The following is a 24,292-nucleotide window of genomic DNA, read 5'->3' as shown; positions in this document are numbered from 1 at the left end:
GCTCGATGCGAAATTTGTCATGTGTGTGGTTTGTAATTTCAAAATATGTGTCCTGCGCGTTGAGAGATCGTGTGTGCATCACGTGTCTTGTCAAAATAAGTGCCTGCTGCAGACGCGTCTAAAGGGTTTATGATAAAAGAGACGTTCGCGTTCGCCAGATACTCATATAATCACATAACATGATGCACATGGTTCACATGACGCAACAAACACATATTTTGAAAACACAAGCAACACACATGACACTCCGAACGCTTATTTTGAATTTGTGCCCCTCGGATGAGCAGTCACGAGCCGCCACTAGTTTATAGTAAAATTGAGAAATATTTACCAACAAGGAAACAATGGTAAAAATGGTCCTAAGCTTTAACTGGAAGAGTACCCTTTTAATAAGTCCTAACATTTACCATTTAGGTACAGATATGTATACATTTGGTACCAATTTCTCCGTAAGGTACTAATATGAACTCTTTAGGTCCAAATGCGTACTTTTTGAAAGTGTCCCGTCCAAGTGACAACTAGGGACCATTTTTGTCCATTTTTCTGAATTTCTGTATTTGAGAGTTTATACATGGAGATTTATTTTTAGATGCAGTTCTGCTGAAAGTCATTATACTAGCAGTTGTAAACTGTCAGCAGTTGAGGTCTGTAGACTCGATACTGTATGTGTCTTTACTGTGTGAATGCCAATGTGACCAAGTTTATAATGATGACACATACTGTACTTTTGCAAAATGATGTATAATACTGTTCAGTGCAGACAGTGTTCGAGTACTGAGTATTTTGTCTGCACTTCAAAATTGGCATTTCTTCTTGTTTTCCTCGATTGGCAGAGCATGGTGCAAACAACACCAAGGTCATAGGTTTGATTCCCAGGAGATACACACACTTGTCTTATATAAATGTATACTGTAGAATAATGCACTGTAAGTCACTTTGAACAAAAAATGCAAATATGTTGATGAATTCCCATTAATGTACTGAATAAAATCTACAGTATGATCTGGTAGCCTTTAATTTTTATTTGTACATTTCTCAGATTATGGTATTTCAGTTTGCAGATGTTCAAAGCAACATGAGGATTGTATGTTGTGTCTTGTGCCAGGTTTGGCATTACCGACATCACTGATGCACTAGGTTGCACACATGCACTTTATGTGGATAGGTTAAAAAATACTTTTTAAGTATAGCTCTGTGTTGTTTTGTGTAGTGTCTGTTGTAACACCATGGTCCTGTAGAAACAACTAATTTCACTATGTACTGCACTGCTACTGTAGGTTGAAATGACAAAAAAGCTTCTTGACTCTTGGCCTGATTAGTTTTGGGTTGTGTGTCGTACTTTTGAAGACTATAATAGGTAATACAGCAGTGGTGGCCAGTGACTTCTCTTCTGAGGGGCGCTATTTAAAAAAATGCGTTCGGAGTGTCATGTGTGCTGCTCGTCATGTCAAAATATGTGTTCGTTGCGTCATGTTAACCATGTGCACCATGCATCATTTCAAAATACGTGCCTGCTACACACAAAAGGGGTTTATGATAAAAGAGACGCACAAAATACTTGCAAGGCACTAACTTAACACTAAACTCTGAATATACATGAGATTAAGCGAGTATCTAGCAAACGTGAGCACCTCTTTTATCATAAACTCTTATTAGAAGTATCTGCAGCAGGCACTTATTTTGACATGACACGTGATGCACATAAGTTTAAACCACGCGCCAAATAATATTTTGAAATGACGAGCCACACACAATGGGCTAAATACAAGTTGTGATGAGCTTGGCATCATGTGTCCTCGAAAAAGAAGTCACCGGCCGCAGCTGTAATCCAAAACAATTTTATATGATATGATCCTTTAAAAGCTTGACATCTTATTATTTCTCAATAAAAACAGAAAGATCATCAGAAAGTGTTTATTACACCATAAGGGGTGTTTAGGTTAAAAAATGACTAGCGCAGTTTTACAGTCATCTTTTGAATGCTGTACTGTAATGTATAAAACTGCAAGCAGTACACAATCTATCCCAGCTGTTAGTTTCCCCCAAACATAGTATTTGTGATTCATTGAGACATTGAAATTAAGCTGAATTGCAGGAGCGGCAATTAAATTTGAGGTTAACTTTCTGTTGGCCGACTGCCAGCACCGCTCTTCTATACAACTTGCTCTCAGAGTTGCTATGGAAACTGCTCTCCTCTCCTCGCTTTCCTCTTTTTTCATTCCTCTTGCTTTCTTTTCCCTTACATTATGGTGTCTTCCATCTTCTATCTTAAAAAGGAAGCGTGAGAAAATAAAATGAGTTGGGATTGGCGGCACAGACAGGAAAGGTGAGAATGGGACGGTGGAATAAATAAATCTGTCTGACTGCCCGTTCTAAAGAGCACATCATTGGCTTGACTGCTCTGAGCTGATCTTGTCTCTGTTCTTCAGAAACCCTTGTTGCCATTGACAAGGTGAAAACCACTTGGGAAGCTCTGACATTTCTGCGTACAATCATAAGACTAGTGCTGAAAATGTCCCCTGAAACACACAATGGAAAGCACTTGACATTTTGCATTGATGTTCTGCATAATCAGAAGTTGGTTTTACCAGACCTGTAGTCTTCTCAGGCAGCAAACATTACAACAGAATACCTAGCATTGTTTAGTCTTTCTTACCTAGCATTGTGTTTCCTGTTTTCACATCGATTACATTTTTGGACACATGAATAAGTCATGTGTTTTGTTGTATTTTGTATAGAGGGTGCATGTGACGTCACCTTACGGCGGTTACGCCCACTGAGTGGCAAAAGACAGAGCAGCAGAATTTGTGTTCAATGTGAAATCGGCGAAAACAGGGTGAAAATGCGTCTAAATGGGAAAAAGCTGTTGTGCGATAGACTGTACTAACATATTTAACAAGAATTCAGCGTTTTACAGTTTTACAGACTGCCAAAAAACACAGAAAGGAGAAGTAAATAGATCGTTCATGCCAAAGTCCACAGACCACAGGTGGGTTGACAAGTTGCTAGGGTCAGTATCAAGTCGAATTAAATTAAATTTTTGCTGATAATTGTCAGTTATACTGACATTTTCGCGGCCGCCGCTAAGAACAGCCAGCCATTTTGCTAAATGTTTTGCCACATCCATCGTGGTCACATGGAAAATATATGTATATAATATATTTTTAATTAGTAATGGTTTTAGCAAATCCACTCTCCAAAAATGCTGGGATATTTTCAAGTTCAACCCAGCGTTGGGTCAAAAGGGGACAAACACAACTAGTGGGTTAAATTAACCCAGAACATTTTTATATTTCACCCAATAATTTGTTAAAATGACCCAGCATAAGTTAAATTACAATTCAACACAGATTTGATTTATCACTTTTTAACCTCACTGCAAAAAATTACTTTTTTACTTAGTATTTTTGTCTTGTTTTCAGTAGAAATATCTAAAAAATCTTAAATCAAGATGTATTTTCTTGATGAGCAAAATTACCTAAGAAAATAAGTCTAGTTTTTAGATAAAAAAATGTATACAATTTAAGTGACTTTGTGCTTAAAACAAGCAAAAAAAATCTGCCAATGGGGTGAGAGAAAAAAATCTTGAAATAAGTTGATTTTCTTAAACACTTAATTCAAGCTAAATTTTCTCACCCCATCGGCTAGATATTTTTGCTTGTCTTAAGCACAAATTCACTTAAATTGTATATTTTTGTCTAAAAACTAGACTTATTTTCTTAGTTCATTTTGCTTTTCAAGAAAATATATCTTGATTTAAGAATTTTTAGATATTTCTACTGAAAAAAAAGACAAAAATACTAAGTAAGAAAGTAATTTTTTTGCAGTGCTGATGCTTGGGTTAAAAAATAACCCATCATTTTTAAAATCCACAGCCAATATTGGACAATCTTAAAAAAATAACTAATTGCTTATTCATCACAATTAATGTATAAAATTCAAGTATATTAAACACTGAAGCACCAGGCACCAGTAATAAAGTGTGATGTTGTTGGAAAGAATTGTGATTATATGAAACATGTGCTGTGATTCTTAATTTTAGCTTTGTGAAAATGAATCAGCTGGGATGTTACACACTCTCATATCACACATACAGTCAAATCTGTGTTATGAGTTCAAATTTGTCTCCGTTTCATACTTCTGGTATTTCCTGAACCATTTAGAGTGTTTATTAATTCATGCAAAAATGTTTCCTCATACATGTTTCATGAAAGTGCTTTTGTATGTGTTGTGTATTTGTGCATTTGTCTGGTATGTCTGAATCAGGGACAAATGAATAAATAATAACCATAGCAATACAGTTTAAATGGAATGCTCAGTATTTTGCCTGTTCAAAATGAAATCAAACAGCATCTTGTTGACAGACACCAGTGCACTTCTGTTTCTATCTTTTTCAGACTTTGTGTTGGCATACTGACTTTCTACACTATTAAAATGCTAGGTTATTATGAACTAAGCGTTGGGTCAAAAAGGGACAAACCCAACCGTTGGGTTAAATGAACACAGAAAATGTTTAGATTTGACCCAACAATGGGTTAAATCAACTCAGCATTTAGGGTTGAAACAACTGACATAGGTTAAATATATGAAACATCCCAGCATAATAAATTACAACCCAACCCATTCCTTTATATAAGGAGATGGGTTGGTTTGTAATTTAATTTATCAATATGTGTGTTTCCTGGGAATCAAACCCATAACCTTTGTACTGTTAAACGGTATGCAGCACATTAATCAAAGCATATTTCATTTTAAAGGTGAAGACAATTGGGTAAACTACTCAACAGCAATGAATCTGTCTCTGGCATAATAATCACTCTTAAATATACATTAGTTGTGTATAAGGACATTCTCTTAAATAAACATTATTCAACATTCATTCATTTAATAGATTTTTATCCTTTTGAAACCATTTAGTCGGTTGATTTATGTAAAAGTTGTATTGTGATCTGTTAAGCTGCACAAGTCAGACGTTAAATAAAATGGCTTTTCCCTTTCTGCAGTAAACTCCCCACAGTCTCATATTCAAACGGATGCTAATAGCACATTATACTCAATAAGAAAGCAGTCAGAGCTCCCATTACCAAGCACAGTTGTCACTGCCAAGCAGACACCGGCAATTTCCTTTAACTAGCACTCATTGAATATGAAGTTAAATCGATTGTGTGTTTTAATATATGCTTCAGTACGATTATGCATCATCACATTATAGACAATGTGTGTGCCCAAGTCATACAACTCAACCTAAAATACACTGTAGGCTATATCATGGAAAAATACAAAGACATCCTGGTTCTGAATTGCACATAGCGAATTGTTCGTTTAATGCTAATGTACCAAAGTATATTATTAATAATACACAGGTAAAATACAGCATGAAACTAAAACAAATTGGTTTTGCAATTCAATTGAACCTACTATTTTGACTAGTGATAAGTTGACATAACTTATAAAAACAAGATGAAATTGTTTATTATGTTGATTTAACATCATTTTTACAATGTAGTTCATTTTTTCAGCAACATGTACGTTGTCAAAAAAATGGCCCCTATAAATACATCTTTACACATAAAGGGCCCTATTTTAAAGGTTCTCTAAGCGAATCTGTGTGTTGATTTTTGAAATGCATTGTCTAAAGCGCACAACGCACAGTCTTAATGGGCGTGTCCGATGCCACGTTTGCTAATTTAACAACGGGAAAAATGGTTTGTGCGCCAAGCGCACAGTCGAAAAGGGTTGTTCATATTCTCCTAATGAGTAATGGGTGTGTTTTGGGCGTAACGTGCAATAAACCAATGAGAGTCTTATCTCTCAACAGCTTTAAAAGCCAGTTGCGCTGGCACTATGTCTAATCCCTATTTAGATGACGGACTTTGTAAACTGAAAAAGTAAGTGGAGGAAGAAGACCCCCAGTTTAGGAATAATATTTAAAAAATGTTGTTTTTTTATTGAAATTAAATTTTTTTGGATTAAAACCTTTAAAAGCCTTTTTCTTTCAGTCATAGAAGCACAAATAGCAGGCTTTTAATTGCTGTAAATGTATTGATATCCTACATAATCATTGTAATCTCCTAAAATAATTTGCAAATATGCAAGAAAAGGTTTGTACTCTAAAAATACAAACAAGACATAAAGAATTTACAAATGGCGGAGAGCCGAAGCGTTTCAGCACTCAGACAGCGCCATGGGATTTTTAAAAAGCATTACTTGAAATGTTTCTTATCTCACCATATCCACAGGTACAGAGTCATCATATACAATAAATCCATGGGGTAGCATTTAAAAAACATTTAAAAATAGATGCATTTGTTTAAAGCAAAGCATTTATTTACTTACCAGGCTACAGGTGAAGCAGCTCTTTACGCCCTCTAACGTCTCATAATCAATCCTCATTTATGTCCAAGAGACTCAATAATAATCTTTTACATTTTAATCCTTTAAATTTTTCATATTTAAAAGCATTTTTTGTGCTGCTGCGCATTCATGTATGTTATAAGCAAACCCGCGTTGTTGTACCGTTTATAGGCGCTCTTTAAATAACAAAAAAACATATTGCGCCATTGACTTTAGACCTTAGACCAGGTTTGTTGGTCAATGGCGTAGTCTATTTTAGTTGCCTCAAAATAGCAACGCGCCAACAATGCGCTTGAACACACCTCGTTTTCAGACCAGAACGGCAATGGCCGCAAAATTGGGCACAAATGCATTTGCTATTTAAACAACGTGGCGCTAAACGTGAAAATGATAGTTGCGCCGGGTTGAAACTCGCAAAAGACACTTGCGTCGCGCATTGCGCCGGGTGTAAGATAGAGCCCAAAGAGTTCATATTAGTAGCTCGGAGGTAAATATTCACTGCAAAATCCCGGGAGTTAAATTAACACTGCTCAGTGTTTATATAGGTCCACTCTCCAGAGTGTTAAAAAAGTAACACCGGAGAGAGTTAAAAGCTACAATCTGTGACTTTATCCTCTCTATCACCATCTCTGTTTGAGACCTAGAATTGCATTTTACATCTTGCTTGTGGAGTTGTTTTCTTGGCTTGGGTTTGGATGTTGGCTGTTTCATTTGAAGTCGCCATTGTTGTGATCAGTGGTTGTTTTGGTTGGACTTGACTCTTGACTGCTAGCTTGTTAGTTTTTTATAACTGCTATATCTTAATGTGTTTAACACACGTTGTTATAGCAAAGAAAATGTTATCGTGTGATTGAATATTGATGGTTAAAACAAAATGTCAAACATAATCATTTAATGAACAGATTTATTAATATAACTTTCCTCCCTCATCAGAAGCATCATTCTCTATCAATAATAAATTACTACAGTTCAAGGTCCAGAACTCTCATAGCAGTTTGTCATTCTAAAGGACTTTGATAGTGTGCACAAAACCATTAACCGCTGAACAATGTAGAGACAAAGACATCAAGAATCGGAGTATGAATCTCAACAATGGTGACAAATAATATGGTAAAAAAGTTCATTATTTATTCATGCCGCAGTGCATTCTGGGAGTTCTGGATGAGGTTTGTAATTTTTTTAATATCCAGCATGCATTGCAGCATGAAGCTTTTCATTTTATTGTCATCATCATTGTGATTTATACTCTGATTCTTGATGTTTAAGTGTCTACACATTATACTGCAGTTAATCTGTAAATGTCAGTGTTTAAAAATGGTTCAGAATGAAAAACTGCCATGAGGCGGCTGAATCTCATACTACAGTATCATATTATTGACAGAAATAAACACTTCTAGTAAGAAGTCACTAAATTAATTATTTTTTAAGAGTGTTATTTGAAAGTATATCCTAACAACCATTATATATGCACTAGTGTCTCATCTTTGGCCACAAAAAAAACATGTTTTAAACAAATGCAATTATAACAGCAAAAAAAGCTGAAAAACTAAGACTAAGACTCAAGAGTCAAATTAAAACAACCACTGATCACAATAATGGTGACTTTAAATGAAACAGCCAACATCTAATCCTAAGTTAAGAAAATAACTCTACAAGTAAGATCTAAAATGCAATTTCAGTTTTCAAACAGAGATGGTGATAGAGAGGATAAAGTCACAGATTGTAGCTTTTAACTCTCTCCGGTGTTACTTTTTTAACACTCTGGGGAGTGGACCTATATAAACACTGAGCAGTGTTAATTTAACTCCCGGGATTTTGGTACCAAATTTGGTATACATATCTGTACCAAAATGGGTGGTTTCCCAGACAGGGGACTAAGCCTTAGTTAAATAAGGATATTTAAGTGATTTTAAAAAGCATAATTTATACATAAACACTACTGGGTTGCATTTTGAGACACAACACTCGCACTGATTTAAGATATGTCAGAGCAAGTTGTTTTCCATCAAGACAACACTAACATTTAAGTTAGTCTGGGACTAGGCTTAAGCCATGTCTGGGAAATAATAATGTCTTTTTAAAAGAGTAATGCCCCAGTGACAGCTGCCAAGAGTTTTAATCTAATAATTATAAGCTGCAATAACCAACCGTTTCACAAAAAGTATTACCATATAAGAGGGGGTATTGCAAATTCTGCACAGAAAATTAGGTTAGTTTAAGGCTATCACCACCTGTATAAACTGACAACACATTAAAACTACAGCTTGGGCTCATGCCCGGTGGAATTCATTAAAACTTCACCATTTTCCCACGAGGCTTTTTTATGTCTATCCAAGTGCCCAATACCTTATGTTTTATTTCACAATGGACATGCAGAAACATCCTTTGCTGCTACCGTACACAACCTTTAGCCTGCATTCCCTCTTTTTAGCTTTTAAAAACTCTGTTTCATGACAGACAGTTTAAGTTGTCTTTTATAGCAGATTCTCAACAACCAACTCTAATACATGCTGTGATAGTCGAGCCACAAGAGAGTCAGATGAAGACAGGACAGATTTATCTTGATGAGTAATTCAGTTCAGACTCAGAAGGCAAACCCAAGGGAATAAGCATGAAAGTGGCTTACCTGCACTGCCAGCAGCACAGGCTCAATGAATACACAAGCAGTGAAAACACTTACAACTGATCAGCTTATATATTTGATCTGAATCACACTGCCGATTGAATTATGATTGTGCTGATGAAAGATCTCGATAGCAAGATTTGTTTGTGTATAGAAAAGGAAGTGTTTTTTCAATAAACTTTGATTGAACTGACCTGCAATTGATGATCAGAGAGACAATTTGAACATACAGAATAACATAAACATTCATATTTAGTGCAAATATGTGCGTTTTGAATATAGGGTGAATTCAGGACACTTGTTGCCAGTCATCTCAATGTCAAAAGTCATCTCAATGTCAAAAGTGTCCCAATCAACCTGAATTCACCCTACATTTTAGATATGTTACATTTCGAGAGGGACTATGCCTTTTTAATAAGCTCTTCTAAGGGGAAACCACCCGTTAGCCCAATGGCGGAAACCAATCGGCAAGAGTGCTTGCGCGTTTGGCCTTTCCCAGACCATTGCACCACTTGCACTGAGACATTTCAAATGATATCAAACAAGACCAGATTCTTTGTGCATGAATGTAACATTTCATAAACCCTTTAGGACTAAGTTTTGGGGTCCTCTGAGCTTAGAGGAGGAAAGGAGGGGGAGACATATGGCTGCAGGTCAACAATCTGCATGAAGGTGTGATGTTTGAAAACCAAATGTGGTCTCTGTGGGACGTCCACTGTAATCTATAGAAAGTTCGGATTCCTGAAAATAGTTTTTTTGTGGTGTAGAGATTTTTCTTTAGATGTCCTCGTTGCCTCAGGCACCCACTGGGCATCCATGCTGTGTTCCTTGGGCAGGGGCTACCTTTCGTCAGGGTTTGGCATTAGCCTTACACTCTCATACACTAATACTAACTTTTTTAAACTTAAAGCCTTTTTTTTGAGGTACAAAATAACTTTTACGCTTTGTCTGTCTATGTGACATGCATGCAATGACTGAAGGTCTTTGTGATATTACCTGTAAGCATTAATGCAAAACTATGGTGACACAGATTGGGGTTTTCACAGCGGCCCAGCAATTTGGCAGCAGTGGCGCTCTGTCATTTCGATTTATTACACTGTCACATTTAATACTGTGGTCTTCACACCATAATATGTATTAAAAGGACAAGCACAAGGAGATCAGGTGGCACAGAATTACAGCCACTGTATAATGTTGAGTATATCTGCATTGCAAACCGTAAACTGTATCCATGCGCCTTAACTAATGAAATGTTAATGAATGATCATATGGAAATATTTCATAATTTTTTAACGGTGCTCTATATTAAATAAAATACAAGCAAGGTCCAACAAAAGATGTTTACCCAGGAACATGACATGCACATTGATCTCACCCAGACACTTGCCACAATGCTCTAAAGTAGTTCAAAATCATGTCCAAAGTTGTGTTATGTCATTCATTCATTTCTCTTCTCCTAATACAGGTCCTCTGCTAGCTCTCATTCATTGTATCAACTTATCCTCTGCCAGAATCTGCTGAAAATCTCACATTCTGAGTGACATGTCAGATAAAATGGTAAATCAGATAAAACCAGTACATGGTTATAGTTTTTCTTTTATATCCCAAATTTGAGCATTTATGCAGATTGCAAGTCAATCATTTCACATACAGAGATGCATTGTGTGGAGGTACTCGACGGACATGACACTGCGGGCATCTGCCAGTCATTATGCCACCAGCCATTGAGAGAGAATTGGACACACATGTTCCAATGGAGCCAGTGTATTTAAGTAAGTAAAGGTGGGATTTGACAAATCATGACTGACAGGCACAACTGTAGCCATGGGGCAGTAGAGAGGGAATCGGTGCAATAAGACTATTTATTGGAAATTCATACAGAAAGCTTTACTGGAAGTCTGTTTTCATTGTAAAAAAAATGTCAACCCACTAAACTGGACAACTTCTGTTTTCAGCCATTTTGAACTGAATTATAGATGAGAAGAATTGTATTAAAACTCTAAAACATGTAAAATAAAATGTGGTTAAATTAATTAAATGAAGGGACACAACAATGGTGTTATAATTGTAAGTGCGTTTTTACTGTGTACTTCACATTTGATTAACAAACAGTAAAACTGGTGCTTTATGCTTGATCTGTAATGACTTTCCTACTAGAGGTCTATGACAGATTATGCAAAGCACAGTGTTAGTTTACTCAGCGGTTAAATAATGCTTCTGAAAGAGAAATTATGCATTTGATAGTTTTCTTTTATTCATTTTAATCTGTATAATCAATGCTATTTTGATGTTCACTTTACCTAGAACGTAAAGGGTTTAAAATTCCATTGAGATATTAAAGAGCACCTATTTAATTGCTAAAAACAACAATGTTTTGTGTATTTGGAATAATATAATGTGTTTGCGTGGTTTATGGTTTAAAAAACACATTATTTCCACATACCGTACATTTTTGTAGCTCCAGATTTCACTCTCTTCCTGAAACGCACAGATTTGAAACGCTCTGTGTCCCTGATTGGCCAGCTAATCTGTACATTGTGATTGGCTTGAATACATCTGACGTCAGCTGGAAATGCGACGCTCCCTACCATGTTTGAAAGATTCGCGCACAATGCAATGCTAACAGGAGTTAACTTACAGGCTGAGAGTCCGAAGTGGGAGGAATTATGATAATGTTGGTCTTTACTACATCACCAATAGGAAGTAAACTTCAGCATGAGATTGGGTTTTGACATCAAAACGACGTTGGGTGTTGATACCAGCCCGATGTTGGGTTTTGACGTTTGTTTGGCCAGTAAACCCACAAAAAATGAAGCAGCAGCAGCTTGTTGTGTATGTTTTGAGAAGATGGAGGTAAATAGACAGTGACTTTTTTGCAATTTTAGTCAAATCACTTCTCAACTTGGCCAATCTTGTTCTCACCATTGCAAACGAAATGTCTATGAAGGTTTTTTTTTTACCTCACAGGAGGGGTTCTAATAGAAAGGACGCACTGTTAAAATTTTGGCGAGGTGTGCGTCAGACTACACAAAGAAACTCCACTTATAATTATTGCAGTGCCTTTATTATACAGTAGGCAAGGGTCCATCAAAAGCATGTCTTGGACAAAAACTGCCTGTCTTTGAAATTGACTTTTTTAAGTAATGTTTTTGAGGGCATCTGAGATTTAGAATATTAAGAAGGTATGAATTTTCCCACAGTCCCCTTTACTGGAGTCTGGAAATGATTTAATCAGATTGTAATGTTCTTTCTGAGTGATAGCGGAGTGCAGAGGGAAACATACACCTAGGGCACTCTTCAGTGTGAAACACTCCCTATGCGACAATAAAGCATTACTAGGGCATTGCTATTTTCGACATGATATACAAAGAGCTTCAAAAAGAGGTTATCAGTGCCTCTGGAAACTAATTTTAGTTCCTTGGATGCACAGACAAGTACCAATAGACAGATTTTCACATTCTAGCCAGACTGGCCAAGCATACTTGTTCGGAGAAAATTGTGGGTAATGAGAGCTCTTGGCTATATGAATCAGCACTTCTTTGTTGTGATTGACTGGGCATGTTGGAATAAGTTCACATTATGGCAAATTTCTTTGGTAAGTTGGTGCATCAATGAGTTTTCCCTGTAGCATCTGAAGGATTACATTTATTCCCTGAGGCTGCTCTTTATCCAATGTCCCCTTCTTTCTGTGTTTTTGAAGCTTTGATTGTGTTTACAGTGCGCAATATAACATGTGTTCATGTTTCATGTGAAAAAAACACAGTATTTTTCACACAATTTACTTATCTGTATATCGCTGTTTTCACTGTCAAAACGGTCTGATGTTTTCCTTGTTCTATGAAGTCCCACCTTAAGAAATACGTATCGAGTTCTGATTGTGTAGCTTGTGTAGCTCGTTAGCTTAGCTGGCGACTGATGTATTCCTGTGGGTGGAGTTTAGTCAAAAATTGTTCTGCTGACGTCGTTAAAGCAGGAAGTAGAGGGCTGTAGTCCAAACCGGCCGTTCGCTGTAGGCTTTGAAAGGCGAATTCTGTTTAAGAAAATATATCACCTGGCAGTGAACTTTGAGCTTCATCATTTTACAGGCATTATTTATGCTATTATAGCAACATTACACACTAACTAGGGTTTAAAAAAATAGGATCAGGAAGAATGTGACCTTTAATATAGTTTATCTTTAAACCTGTTGATTTTAACATCATACACATTAAACAGTACACATATAACATTTTTTACATTGTACAATATTCAGACTTTATAATAATATTCTCTTGTGGTGAAAATCAGTGTTGTATGACTCTGTGGCATATTTAATATGCTTTAAAACAAACCTAAATTCAACCATTTTATCCCTTAAAACTCATCTTTGAGTATTCAAACAGCATATGTAAAGGTTTTTCCTGTGATAATAATTTCTTTATGCTTTAAAATAACTTGAATGTAACTCTAAACCCTTGCTTTATGTAGTATACAATATTAGAGCATTAGGTGATTTCAAACTGTGCTCTTTGGAAAACTGCGATTTATGAAGAAAATACTCAGCAATGATGCTGAATGAAGAATTTGCAGATGGTTTATCTTAAAGCATAATAAAACATCACATAGACATATAAACAACAATAAAATCTTGATTTTCACCACAGGGGAACTTTAGTTTGAAACCACCCGTTTTTAACATCACAGCATGATCGAGTTGATCAGGTAGCCATGTTGGTGTGATTGGAGACGGAGACAGGGACTGATTTGCATATGCACAGGTTTGCATATGCTAAATGAAGCATGGGTGTAGACGTACATCCAAGCTATTTTAGGGCATAAAGAAAGTATGTTCACAAGAAAAATGTTTGCATATGTCATTTTGATGATCAATGTTGAGTTTTAAGTGAGCAAATTATCAACTGAAGGGGAACTTTTGAGGATTATTTCACTTTCAGAATAAATAAGGGTTTTTAAGAAAAACATTCCATGATTTTTCTCAATTTAATAGACTTTATTGGAACTCAACAGTTTACAGTTTAAATGCAGTTTAAAATTGCAGTTTAACGCAGCTTCAAAGGGCTCTAAACGATACCAAATGAAGCATAAGGGTCTTATCTAGCAAAACGATTGTCATTTTCGTCAAGAAAAATTGGACCAGCTGTATGACTCGCCAGCGCGACCTTACGTAACACATAATCACGTAATCACGTATTGATAAAAATCTTGCAATGTTTTCCTTAAAAAAACTTGATTTCTTCTCGACTGAACAAAGAAAGACATCAACATTTTGGATGAAGTGGGTGTTAGTAAATTATTGGGATTTTTTTAAGAAAGTGGAGAAATCCTTTAACTGATTTCAGGGCTGTAGTACTACACAGGTAAATGCATAGAGAAAGACTGTTTGATTCTCAATTACCTCAATTAGTTGTTCAAGTACTGCTCTCAAGCACAGTGCTGCATCACTCTCACTTCATCCACTCAACTTCCCACATAAACACACTGAGTGGAATATTGACTTCAGATTCATTTGCTGCTGTTATCTTCTGTACACAAACAGTTTTCAAATATCCATTACGTTGTAACCATACTTCTGTTTATAAAAGTAGATCAGTGTTGAAGGATATGCAATTCAGTTATGTGCAAATATGACCCAGTCAGCCACTATTCTCAGTATAAAATACTTTTTGAATGGTTTCGTAGACTGAAACATGTTAACTGGCTATTTTTGTTTTTCAATAACATGAAGATTTGGCAAAGACACACGACTTGTTGAATTTTATTGCCCACCAAATGCTTTAAAGGGGCCATGGCATGAAAATCTGTCTTTTTCCATGTTTAAGTGCTATGATTGGGTCCCTGTGCTTCTATCAACCTAGAAAATGTGAAAAAGTAAATGGTAAACCATTCTCTACAAGCACATGAAAAAATAGGTTGTTGAAATGTGGCTCTCCTGATGATGTCATAAGGAGCTCTTATTACAAAAATGCCACCCCTTAATCTGCACTATCCAACCACAGCACTGCAATTAGTGCAGAGAAAAGCACAATTGAGTTTTAATTGCAACAAACCACCATCATTGTGATCAGTGTTTGAATTTCATCAGCTCATTTGCATTTTAAAGGACATACCCAAAACAGCACATTTTTGCACACACCTACAAAGTGGCAATTTTAACATGCTAAAATAAATTATTTATATGTTTTTTTGAGCTAAAACTTCACATATGTACTCTGGGGACACCAAAGATTTTTTGACACCTTAAAAAAGTATTGTGCCATGGCCCCTTTAACAGATAATTAGATTTAATGTTCCCTGTATTTTTTTAACACCACAAAATAGGTCTGAACTGTACCAAACTGAAGACTTAGTTAATTAATGCATTTTTTTTACCACCAATTGCAGTGTCAAAGTGAAAGTGTTAAAAGTTCATCTTCGTATTGACATCCATGCATATAACAGTGTGGCTTTTATCACAAACTGTATATCATTCACTGTGGCATAGTCAATCTGATAATAGTCTAAATTGAATCAGAATAGGAATGTGTTCAGGTCTCAGAGAGAAAGGAAAGAGGAACTCAAAGATGCTGAAACAAAAACAGAGACAGATTTAATGTAGGCCTGGAAAGCCCTAAAACTTTCAGGTAATTAGAAATTATGTAAACTATAAATGAGTTTTGCAAAAGCAAAAATGAATAAATAGATCAATAAAAAATGACTAAAGAGGACATAATCCTTGAACTGAAAACGCAAAGTTGCAGCTGTTAAAATCTTTTCAAAATGCCACAGTATGCCATGCCCAGTAGATCACAAAGTCACAACCGGCCTCTAGCTGCACACATAATGGAGTCTCTCTGTCTGCCAGTTACCTGCTGCCAGGATCTTTAGGAAGGATATCAAATTCACCCGAGGATAGCAAATGTCCACTGACTGTATCCTCATTTATATGTATTTTCACACTGATTTATACTCAATTTAAACGTCGTATATGAAAAATAAGAATAATTGGTGTGTGCGCGTGTGTGCGCGTGTACGCAGACAGTAATGTATATAATGCCATGTTTATAATGAGAAAAACACGAAATGTCTTAAAATGTTTCGTTTTATAAATTAAATAAAAAGTGTTCTATGTCCAAAAATGCAAAAAGTGTTCCTAAGTGTCTTATTAAGGAAAATAAAATAATGAAGACTGTAAAGTTAAAGATTGGCATTTAAAGGTGCAGTGTGTAGATTTTAGCGGCATCTACCAGTGAGATTGTGAATTGCAACCAACGACTCAGTCAACTGTTCATTGAAACACATAGAGAAGCTACGGTAGCTCCCACAAGACAAACATGTTGTTGTCTAAGACAAAATACAGTGGTGAAAAAACGATTTGTCTGTTTAAGGCTAGTCTCACGTAGCCAGCCCTTCAATACTGAAGGTCTGGTGTTTTTCGCTGCTTTTTCTGGACAAAGCCTGCCCACGAGCTGTTTGACCGTCATGTCAAGCAACCAATCACAGTTTGTTTCGTCTAGTGTCACGTTTCGGACTCCCCACAATAACGAGCCGGCTGGTAACAAGTCAGTTATTGAAATAACCAGCCGCAACCGAATAGCATCTAAATAAACAACATTACTCACCATAGAACAACGTTATGCACTTCATCAACAGCCACACCAATGAGATGCTCCCGTTAAACATCTGTTTGAAGCATATCTCTCCACATTTCAACACCTACAAGCAATTCAGGAGAACTGAACTTTTTGACTCTAACTAACTGCCTCAAGCAAAACTCTTGGACGTCTTTTAGAGAGTCTATGCCGCGAACTTTGCATGAACTTTTAACTTTTTTTTGAGAATCCAATGTTTAGCTGATCATGATAACTGGTCATTATTATCCACGTGAACACGACTGATTCTCTTCCTCAATGGAACGTCAGAACTTTGTTTTCCAGGGACCGAAACTAATCGCGACACTCGTGTCTCCTGGAAATCCAGTTTATTTCAACCAATCAAAGACGACTTTGACATTCTCACAGGGTTTCCAGAAAAGTGTACGAAAAACATCAGACGTTTAGCCAACAGTCTGTGGGCGTGACGTCTGAGGCTGAGACTAGTTTAAGGCTACTGTAGAAACATGGCGGCACAAAATGGCGACTTCCATGTAAGGGGAAAAACAGTGTATGTAGATAAAAGCACCTCATTCTAAGGTAATAAACACATAACAGTTCATTGTAAGGTCCTTATACACAACTGATAATATAGTTATGTATATAATATTGCATTTCTGTCATTAGATCCTTATAAAGGTTTCACACTGCACCTTTAATAATTCAACATAAACTAACTGGACAATACGTTACCAGTGGGTGCAACTGTAGGTGATTTTTATGTAATATAAACAATGTGTCATCAGTGTCATACTGTTTAGGCGTTGGGTTAGGGGAATATACATTATACATTATGAAAACCATGCATCTATGGGAGTCAATGTAAATATATAAGTATACACATATACAAGTGTGTGTGTGTGTGTGTGTGTGTGTGTGTGTGTGTGTGTGTGTGTGTGTGTGTGTGTGTGTGTGCGTGCGTGCGTGTGTGTGAGATTTAGTAGTTTCATTATTGAAATCCACTGCAGCTCATGAGTCAGCTGCCTTTTACTATAACACACCAACCTCAGTGAGGCTATGATTCAACAGTTTTTCAAAGCGCTCAGCCTGTAAATTCACAATGAAAACTGACTGAATAAATTCCTCAATGGACTAAACGCACCAAATCCAATTAGCTCAAGTGTATCCCACCAATCATCAGCTACAGAAATCAATGCTGTAATTCAAAGGCACTAATGTTAAAAGTGCAGAAAGAGCCCAGAGTGCATTTCCGTGGAATGTTCCACCATTGCCAAATTAAAGTCAACTTATTCAGGAGAGTTATATGAATGTTGTTTTATTTCCTAATTCATAGTTTTTCCATGTTTCCTAATTTCAAGAGAGATGAAACTCATTATTTTAGGGAAACAACTAAATATTTGCAGTTTGTGGGGTTTATTTTTTAATAATAGATCATGAATACGTTATAGTTATTTTCTAGCTCACTATAGTCTAGGAAGCAATAGTGCATAATATGCTGAAACCATCTTTGTTGGTTATGCAAGTTTAGATAATATTTTGTGAATTATTATACATTAATTCGACACATAAAATATTATTGTCTGATGTTACCCTCATTAAGGAAAATTACATAATGAAGACTGTAGAGTTAAAGATTGCCTTCAACATAAACTAATTAGACAATAATTTACCAGTGAATGCAACTGTAGGTAAATTTTATGTAATATAAACAATGTGTCATCGGTGTTACTGTATGACTACGTAAATGAGCATTTTGACCTTTAGAGGAAATATTGAAAGAATCCTATATGTTTACACAAACCTACTTTGCCTGAAGATATTTTGTCTGAACACCTGCTGAGCTCATTGTTAAAGATCTTCACTCCCTGTACACAACACTATTCCTATAAAGAGGGAGTAGCCTATAAAGTGATGAAGATGCATACAATTTATAGTAGGCCTACATAGCTCTAAAAGTGTAATAGATTTAAACTTCTCTAAAAGTGAGTCTATGAGGATTGGGACCTGTATTATAATTGCATGGTATATTTCAATTTTACTTACTTCCTTGAAAAGCCAAATTACAGAAGTTAGATGCATTGTGAGGAAAAATATGCCTATGTAGTTGTTAAGTGAGTAACTTATTATTATAACTATTCATGTTGCATTTATGTATCACAAAATTCCAATGCAAATATTTATATGTAGTTGTATAGTATTTTTTTAATATATTATAAAGTTATTATTTATCATTATTTATTTAACTTTATGTATTGGAATGTATAATTGTATTGATTATTTTTGTCTTATTGAATGGATCTTATTTTTTTATCATATTTGACATCTATAAAATTTTACATTAATACAAATAAAACTGTTAACATTGAGGCATCTATATTTTTGAAACTTGAATAGAGGTACAGTAGCATCAGTGACAGGGGGCGAAAATAAAATTCCAAATTAATAGATTCAAATAACTTTTTAAAAATGTATAAACATAGTGTGCACTTTTCCTATCGACCATAGCAAGTATATGCTTTCCACAAGTTGTTTAATTTGTTTACAGTTTTGCATTGGGAACCTCACTAACACGACGGAAAGAAACTGTGACTTTGGCAGATAAATTCTGAGACACCTGGTCGTCATTTTGGCTCGAGCAGTCGTGCTGTGCTATGCTGGAATTCCGGAATAAGAACGTCCTGCTGGAGCCATTATGGCGTATGGCGATCCAGTTTCATAACCGCGAGTGGGAGGAGTTTGGTTTTTTTCTGGAAACTGGAATTAGAGCAACGGAAAGGCGGCGAGTTTAGAGCGCGCGCGAGCAACGGAGAAGCCCCGCGCGTGGGTAGAATGAGTAGATTTAACTAAGCTGCGCAGTTTCATAACAGCGTTATTTGATCCTAAAAACGGCGTGTATTTGTTTTGTGGGTTTTCGACAGAGTCTGGTTACTTAGTTTATCGTTTGGACGACTTGACCGTTTGCTTTCGCGACTTCAGCAGCGATCGTTGTGGAGTTCTTCATAACGTTTGAATTACCTCAGCCTCGAGTGGCTGGATTAAGGGGGCCGGGAGAGAGGGAGGAGAAGGTGGGGCAGAGTGAGTCAAACGGACCGAGAGCTCACTACTGTCCGCCCGTTTCAACCGAGTCGCCGACGGATCTTTATTTGCCAAAACCGACAGGATTCAATCATTCTATGCTATTCGGAGGACGTTAGCAGCGGCTGTCAATCAATCTTCCGCCGCTCGTTACAGCTACTCTGAAGTGTCTACGCTGTGGTGCGCCGTAATCCTCTGATATTTACCGTTCGGACGGATTTTTTTGGGGGAAGTGTAAATTCCCCGGTCTTGTTGGACCATGGCCGACGACGACGTGCTCTTTGAAGATGTTTACGAGCTGTGCGAGGTCATTGGCAAGTAAGTGTCGCGGTTTTTGTCACTTTGATAATAGCACACAGGCAAATGTTCATCTGTAACTCGAGCTGCGTGTGTTTTAGCATCTTGTGTCTCGTGTCAGTGATGGAATAGTTGTCACTGCACTGGACTGTTGTGCTGCATTGCTGTTATTGACAGTTAAATTAAGTACTAACTCTTCAAAAACTGCACGTTGTCTCGATCAGGAGGCTAGGTATGGGAGGGGTGTATGGTGTCAGATAAGAGAAGTGCAGGTAGATATAGTCATTCAGGATCTGCCATATTTCTCAAACATAAGACGTGCTTTTGCATACTATATCAGCATTTTATGCATTTTAATGGAGGTCGTGGTGTCACTTGTCTTACAAATGCCGAGAAAATTTTATCAGGGTTACGCCTGCAGTCATTCTTCATTATAGGTGTGTGAATGGCCATACTGTATGGCCTAGGCATATCCTTTACCTTGAGTAGTCATCGTTTGAGTTGTGGCTATAACTAGAATTGTTACATTAAGCTTAAAAAGGCCAATTTTAGACTGAATAGTTGCTGAATGTCCTGAAATGTGTCCATTAGTGACAGCTTGAGGTTATGCAAAGGTAAGACTGCACATAATGTTGGACTATAGTAGAAAGGCATTAAGTTAATAGAAATTGAACATGAAAGGTTGTAAATTTATGGGGATCTAACATTATATAGAGTTTATTGTTGTTGATTTAGTGCTCTGTTAAGCCACATTACGGGTTTGGTGACTTTTAAAGTGAGACGGTATTGATAAAGTGCACAGTCCTTACATGTAGCAGCAGGCCTGGAGCATTTCATATAGAAAATTCAATGTAGTTAACTGTCAGATTGTGCCAATTGCCTTGACTTTGAGACATTGTTTGATATAACTAGCTTACTGTCCTTAACTGTCACCTGTTGCAACAGATCAAGTGTTTTTGCTCCTAAAAATGCTTGATTTGTAAAGACTTGATTTGTAAAAAGTTCATTTCAAGACCATGTAATTAGAACATCCAACATGGTACTTTGGTAGTCTCTGTTTGTAATTACAAGCAGTTTGATACATGTAGCTGTCTCATAATAACAAAACAACATATAGTTAGTCTACTTGCTGCGGTCGAAGTCTATGCTTAGAAAGACATTATATAAATTTGGGCTTTGCTTTTTGTGTTTTACAAAAGTAAAGTCAACTTGGCCCATCAAATATGGTCTATTTTCATTACATTGTAGCATTTGGCAGACATTTTTATCCAAAATGACTTACTGTGAATTGGAATGGATTGAAATTGGTATGCATTTTTGTCAGTATATGTGTTCCTTGGTAATCGAACCCAGGTTGTGTGCAAATCTAATCCAATGCTCTACCACTAAGCTATACAGGAGCACATATCATACAAATCACTGCAAAAGTGTATAAAGAATGTTCCTGTAACTCCATTAGTCCTTTAGATTAAATTGTAAAGCATTGCATTAAGGGCTCGTTATAGTTGTGCGTAGGTCCTACGGCGTAGGTTCCACATTGGTTTTCATTTATACTTGTGCGTCGTTGTCCGCTTCGACGTGCAAACACGAGCAGACCACTGGTAGGCAGTATCCACGCGTGTAACCACAGTAGCAGCGCGACCGTCAATGAAGAAGCAGCTTGGCAAGTTAAACCCACAAACGAAGAAGAAACAGCAACTTGTTGTGTATGATTTGAGAAGACCAGCAATGATGGATGTAAATAAACAGCAACTTATGTTTTGAGTTAAATCACTCCTCAACTGGGCTTATCTTTGTTTTCACCATCGCAAACAGATATACCTATGACACAATTTTTTTTTACCTGACGGGAGGGGTTCTGGTGGACCAATCACAGCGTTTGCGGTCCACGTAGAACTGACGCGCTGTTAAAATTTTTAGCTACGGCGTAGAACTTGCGCACGACTATAAATCGGGCTTTAGCAGTGCAAAGACCATGATTAGATTTCCAGGGAATACATATACAAATAAAAGTGTATATCCTAAAACTAAAATGCACTCAAGTCATTTTGGATACAAGCATCTGCCAAATTCATAAATGTAAATGTAGAAGTTAAATGTATGTATCTCCCCCTTAGTTTTTTATATAGGTGTTGGAATGGTGTTTGACCTATAGTATAATAAGGTGACCTTTGGTGTTCGGTTCTCCATGAACTCACAACAATAAAGAGATAAAAACATTCAAAAGTGGTTTGCCCTTGTTATCAGATTTATAGACCATAACAAATAAAATTTCAAGGATATTTTAACAATTGCGCTAGGACATGTTCCTACTTGTCATTTGAAAAATCTGGGCACCTTACGTAGCCATTGCTGATTTATTCTGCTACAAAATTGTCCTTTTTTATTTTACAAAGTTGTACACACACACTGAAAACCTTTGAAAGTCTGTTTGGCTTGCGCTGTCTAAGTGATCCACTTTTTTGTATTGTGCCCACCCTAAGGCCTCATGCTGGTGTTGGGAGGTAAAGAGGATGCTCTCCATTAAGCAGATCCACTCCCACTGTCACTGCCTCTCTCCCTAGGTCCTAAGTTCTGTGAGCTCAATAAAGATGTGTGTGTGCATTTGTGTGTGGAGTGCTGCTGTGTTTATGTCTGTTATTATAAACAGCACAGATTGTTAATATAGCACAGGACAAAGGGTCAAGATGAATAACTAGGCCATTCTGCGGTGCCATATTTCACCTTCACGTTGTGTCTGGCCTCCTGGTCTGTTTGTCAGAATCCTGAATGCAGCCTGCTACCATCCAAGTTCGCATTTATATTACGATATTTAAAGCATATCTGACATGTTTATCTTAGTTTTTGTTTTCTCATATTCAGAACAGATGTTTTGGGGAAAACCTGGTTACCAACTTGAAAAGGTCTGAATTTCTCAAAGCCAAGGCAGATGGTTTTCCATACTGTTAGGCGTGGCACCGTTTATATGGCAAAGCACAGTGTAATTACTGTATAAAACAGGGATGAATTTAGTGAACTGAACTGGAGTAGGCTGCGTATGTGATGTTATTGGTCATGTACAGTATGAAAGTTCAAGTGGTGGTCTCTGAGTCTGAAGAGATGTTTGTTTAGAAAAGTAATGCTTTAGTCACTGAAAGATGCCAGAGAGATGAAGCAGTCTGAGGTTTTGCTGATGCATGAAACAGTCGGCTGGTTTCCCAAGCAAGAGTACTGTCCTCAATGTGCAGCACAGCAGTTTTAGCTCTGTCAGACCTGGCATTGCATCTCAGCATAACACATTGCAAGTGCTTAAAGTCTTAATTCTAGAGGCTCCGGTGTTACTTGCATCATGGTATTTGCACTTCAAGACTCCTTTGTTGGTTGCTTCAAGAAACCTATTTGTTTTACAACCCCCTCAGAGAAAGGAACGTCCATACATAACTCTGACACTGTTCCTGCGGGTACGTCCCTGCTGTGCACAAATCAGACATTCTTCTGGTCTAATAAAAACCCCAGGATGGTGGATCCTGTTGTGAAAAGCACTGCAAAGCTGCAGTGATTGACCTTCATTTATCCCTCTGTAGAAATAACTGTTGTGTTGGAGGCGCAAGAGCCCCCCAGTCCTTAAAAACACATGTAAACATGTTCATTATTGCGTGATAGCTATCAGTTCTTTAAGGGGCTGTTTACACCTGGTATTAAGATGTGATCTGATCGACAAAAACACAAGTGGACAACGCAAAAGACAGGTGTAAACTCGGGGCTTTTGTCAGAATGTTGATTTTGGCAGAAGTTATAAACGGCTTAGGTTTTTATTTTTGTAAAGAAGCCTGTTGTGATCAGTGTACCGAAACGGGCTGAAACGGTGACACTAAAACCGTGATACGCACCGAACCGTGAGTAATTTGAACCGTTACACCCCTAGTGTAAAAGAGGTGTAAAACGTTTTGAACTCGTCCACTTTTGACCACATTCAACCACATATTGACCGCAAGCTTGTTTAATCAATTGCGCTGAAATATCATTACATATACATGTATAGATGGTTTCAGCAGTAACAACATAAACAAGCGGCTGTCGTGGTCGCATGTAACTTCCGGTAAACTCCGCTAAGAATAAATAACAACAAAGTTCTTTAAACGTAGTTTATTTATATAACAAGCAAAAAAACAACACATAGATTACCTAGTAAATAGGGATGCATATCAATTAATCGCGATTAATCTATAGCAGAATAAAAGTTTTTGTTTACATCATATATGTGTGTGAACTGTGTATAATAATTATGTATATATAAATATGCACACATGCATGTATAATTTTAAGAAAAAAATATATTTATATATTAAGTATTTATATTTATATATAATATAAA

General features: G+C 36.8%; 1 protein-coding gene across 11 annotated transcripts in view; it reads left to right on the top strand.

The window, feature by feature from the left end:
- The first annotated feature begins 19,303 nt into the window (after positions 1–19,303).
- caska (calcium/calmodulin-dependent serine protein kinase a) overlaps positions 19,304–24,292 on the top strand; it is a 197,827-nt gene continuing 192,838 nt past the window's right edge. For 4 of the 11 annotated variants that reach the window (XM_055216501.2, XM_055216502.2, XM_055216507.2 and 1 more), the window contains exon 1: positions 19,304–19,959. In XM_055216501.2, coding sequence (XP_055072476.1) covers positions 19,901–19,959 — 59 coding nt within the window. In that variant the 5' untranslated portion in view covers positions 19,304–19,900. The remainder of the gene's footprint in view (positions 19,960–24,292) is intronic. The other 7 variants (XM_055216510.2, XM_055216503.2, XM_055216505.2 and 4 more) reach the window with 3 other exon arrangements.

Source organism: Misgurnus anguillicaudatus, chromosome 17, assembly GCF_027580225.2.
Source record: "Misgurnus anguillicaudatus chromosome 17, ASM2758022v2, whole genome shotgun sequence".
In the NCBI taxonomy this organism is placed as follows: domain Eukaryota; kingdom Metazoa; phylum Chordata; class Actinopteri; order Cypriniformes; family Cobitidae; genus Misgurnus; species Misgurnus anguillicaudatus.
Note: the sequence above shows the minus strand (reverse complement) of the source record. Positions and strands in the feature narration are given on the sequence as shown.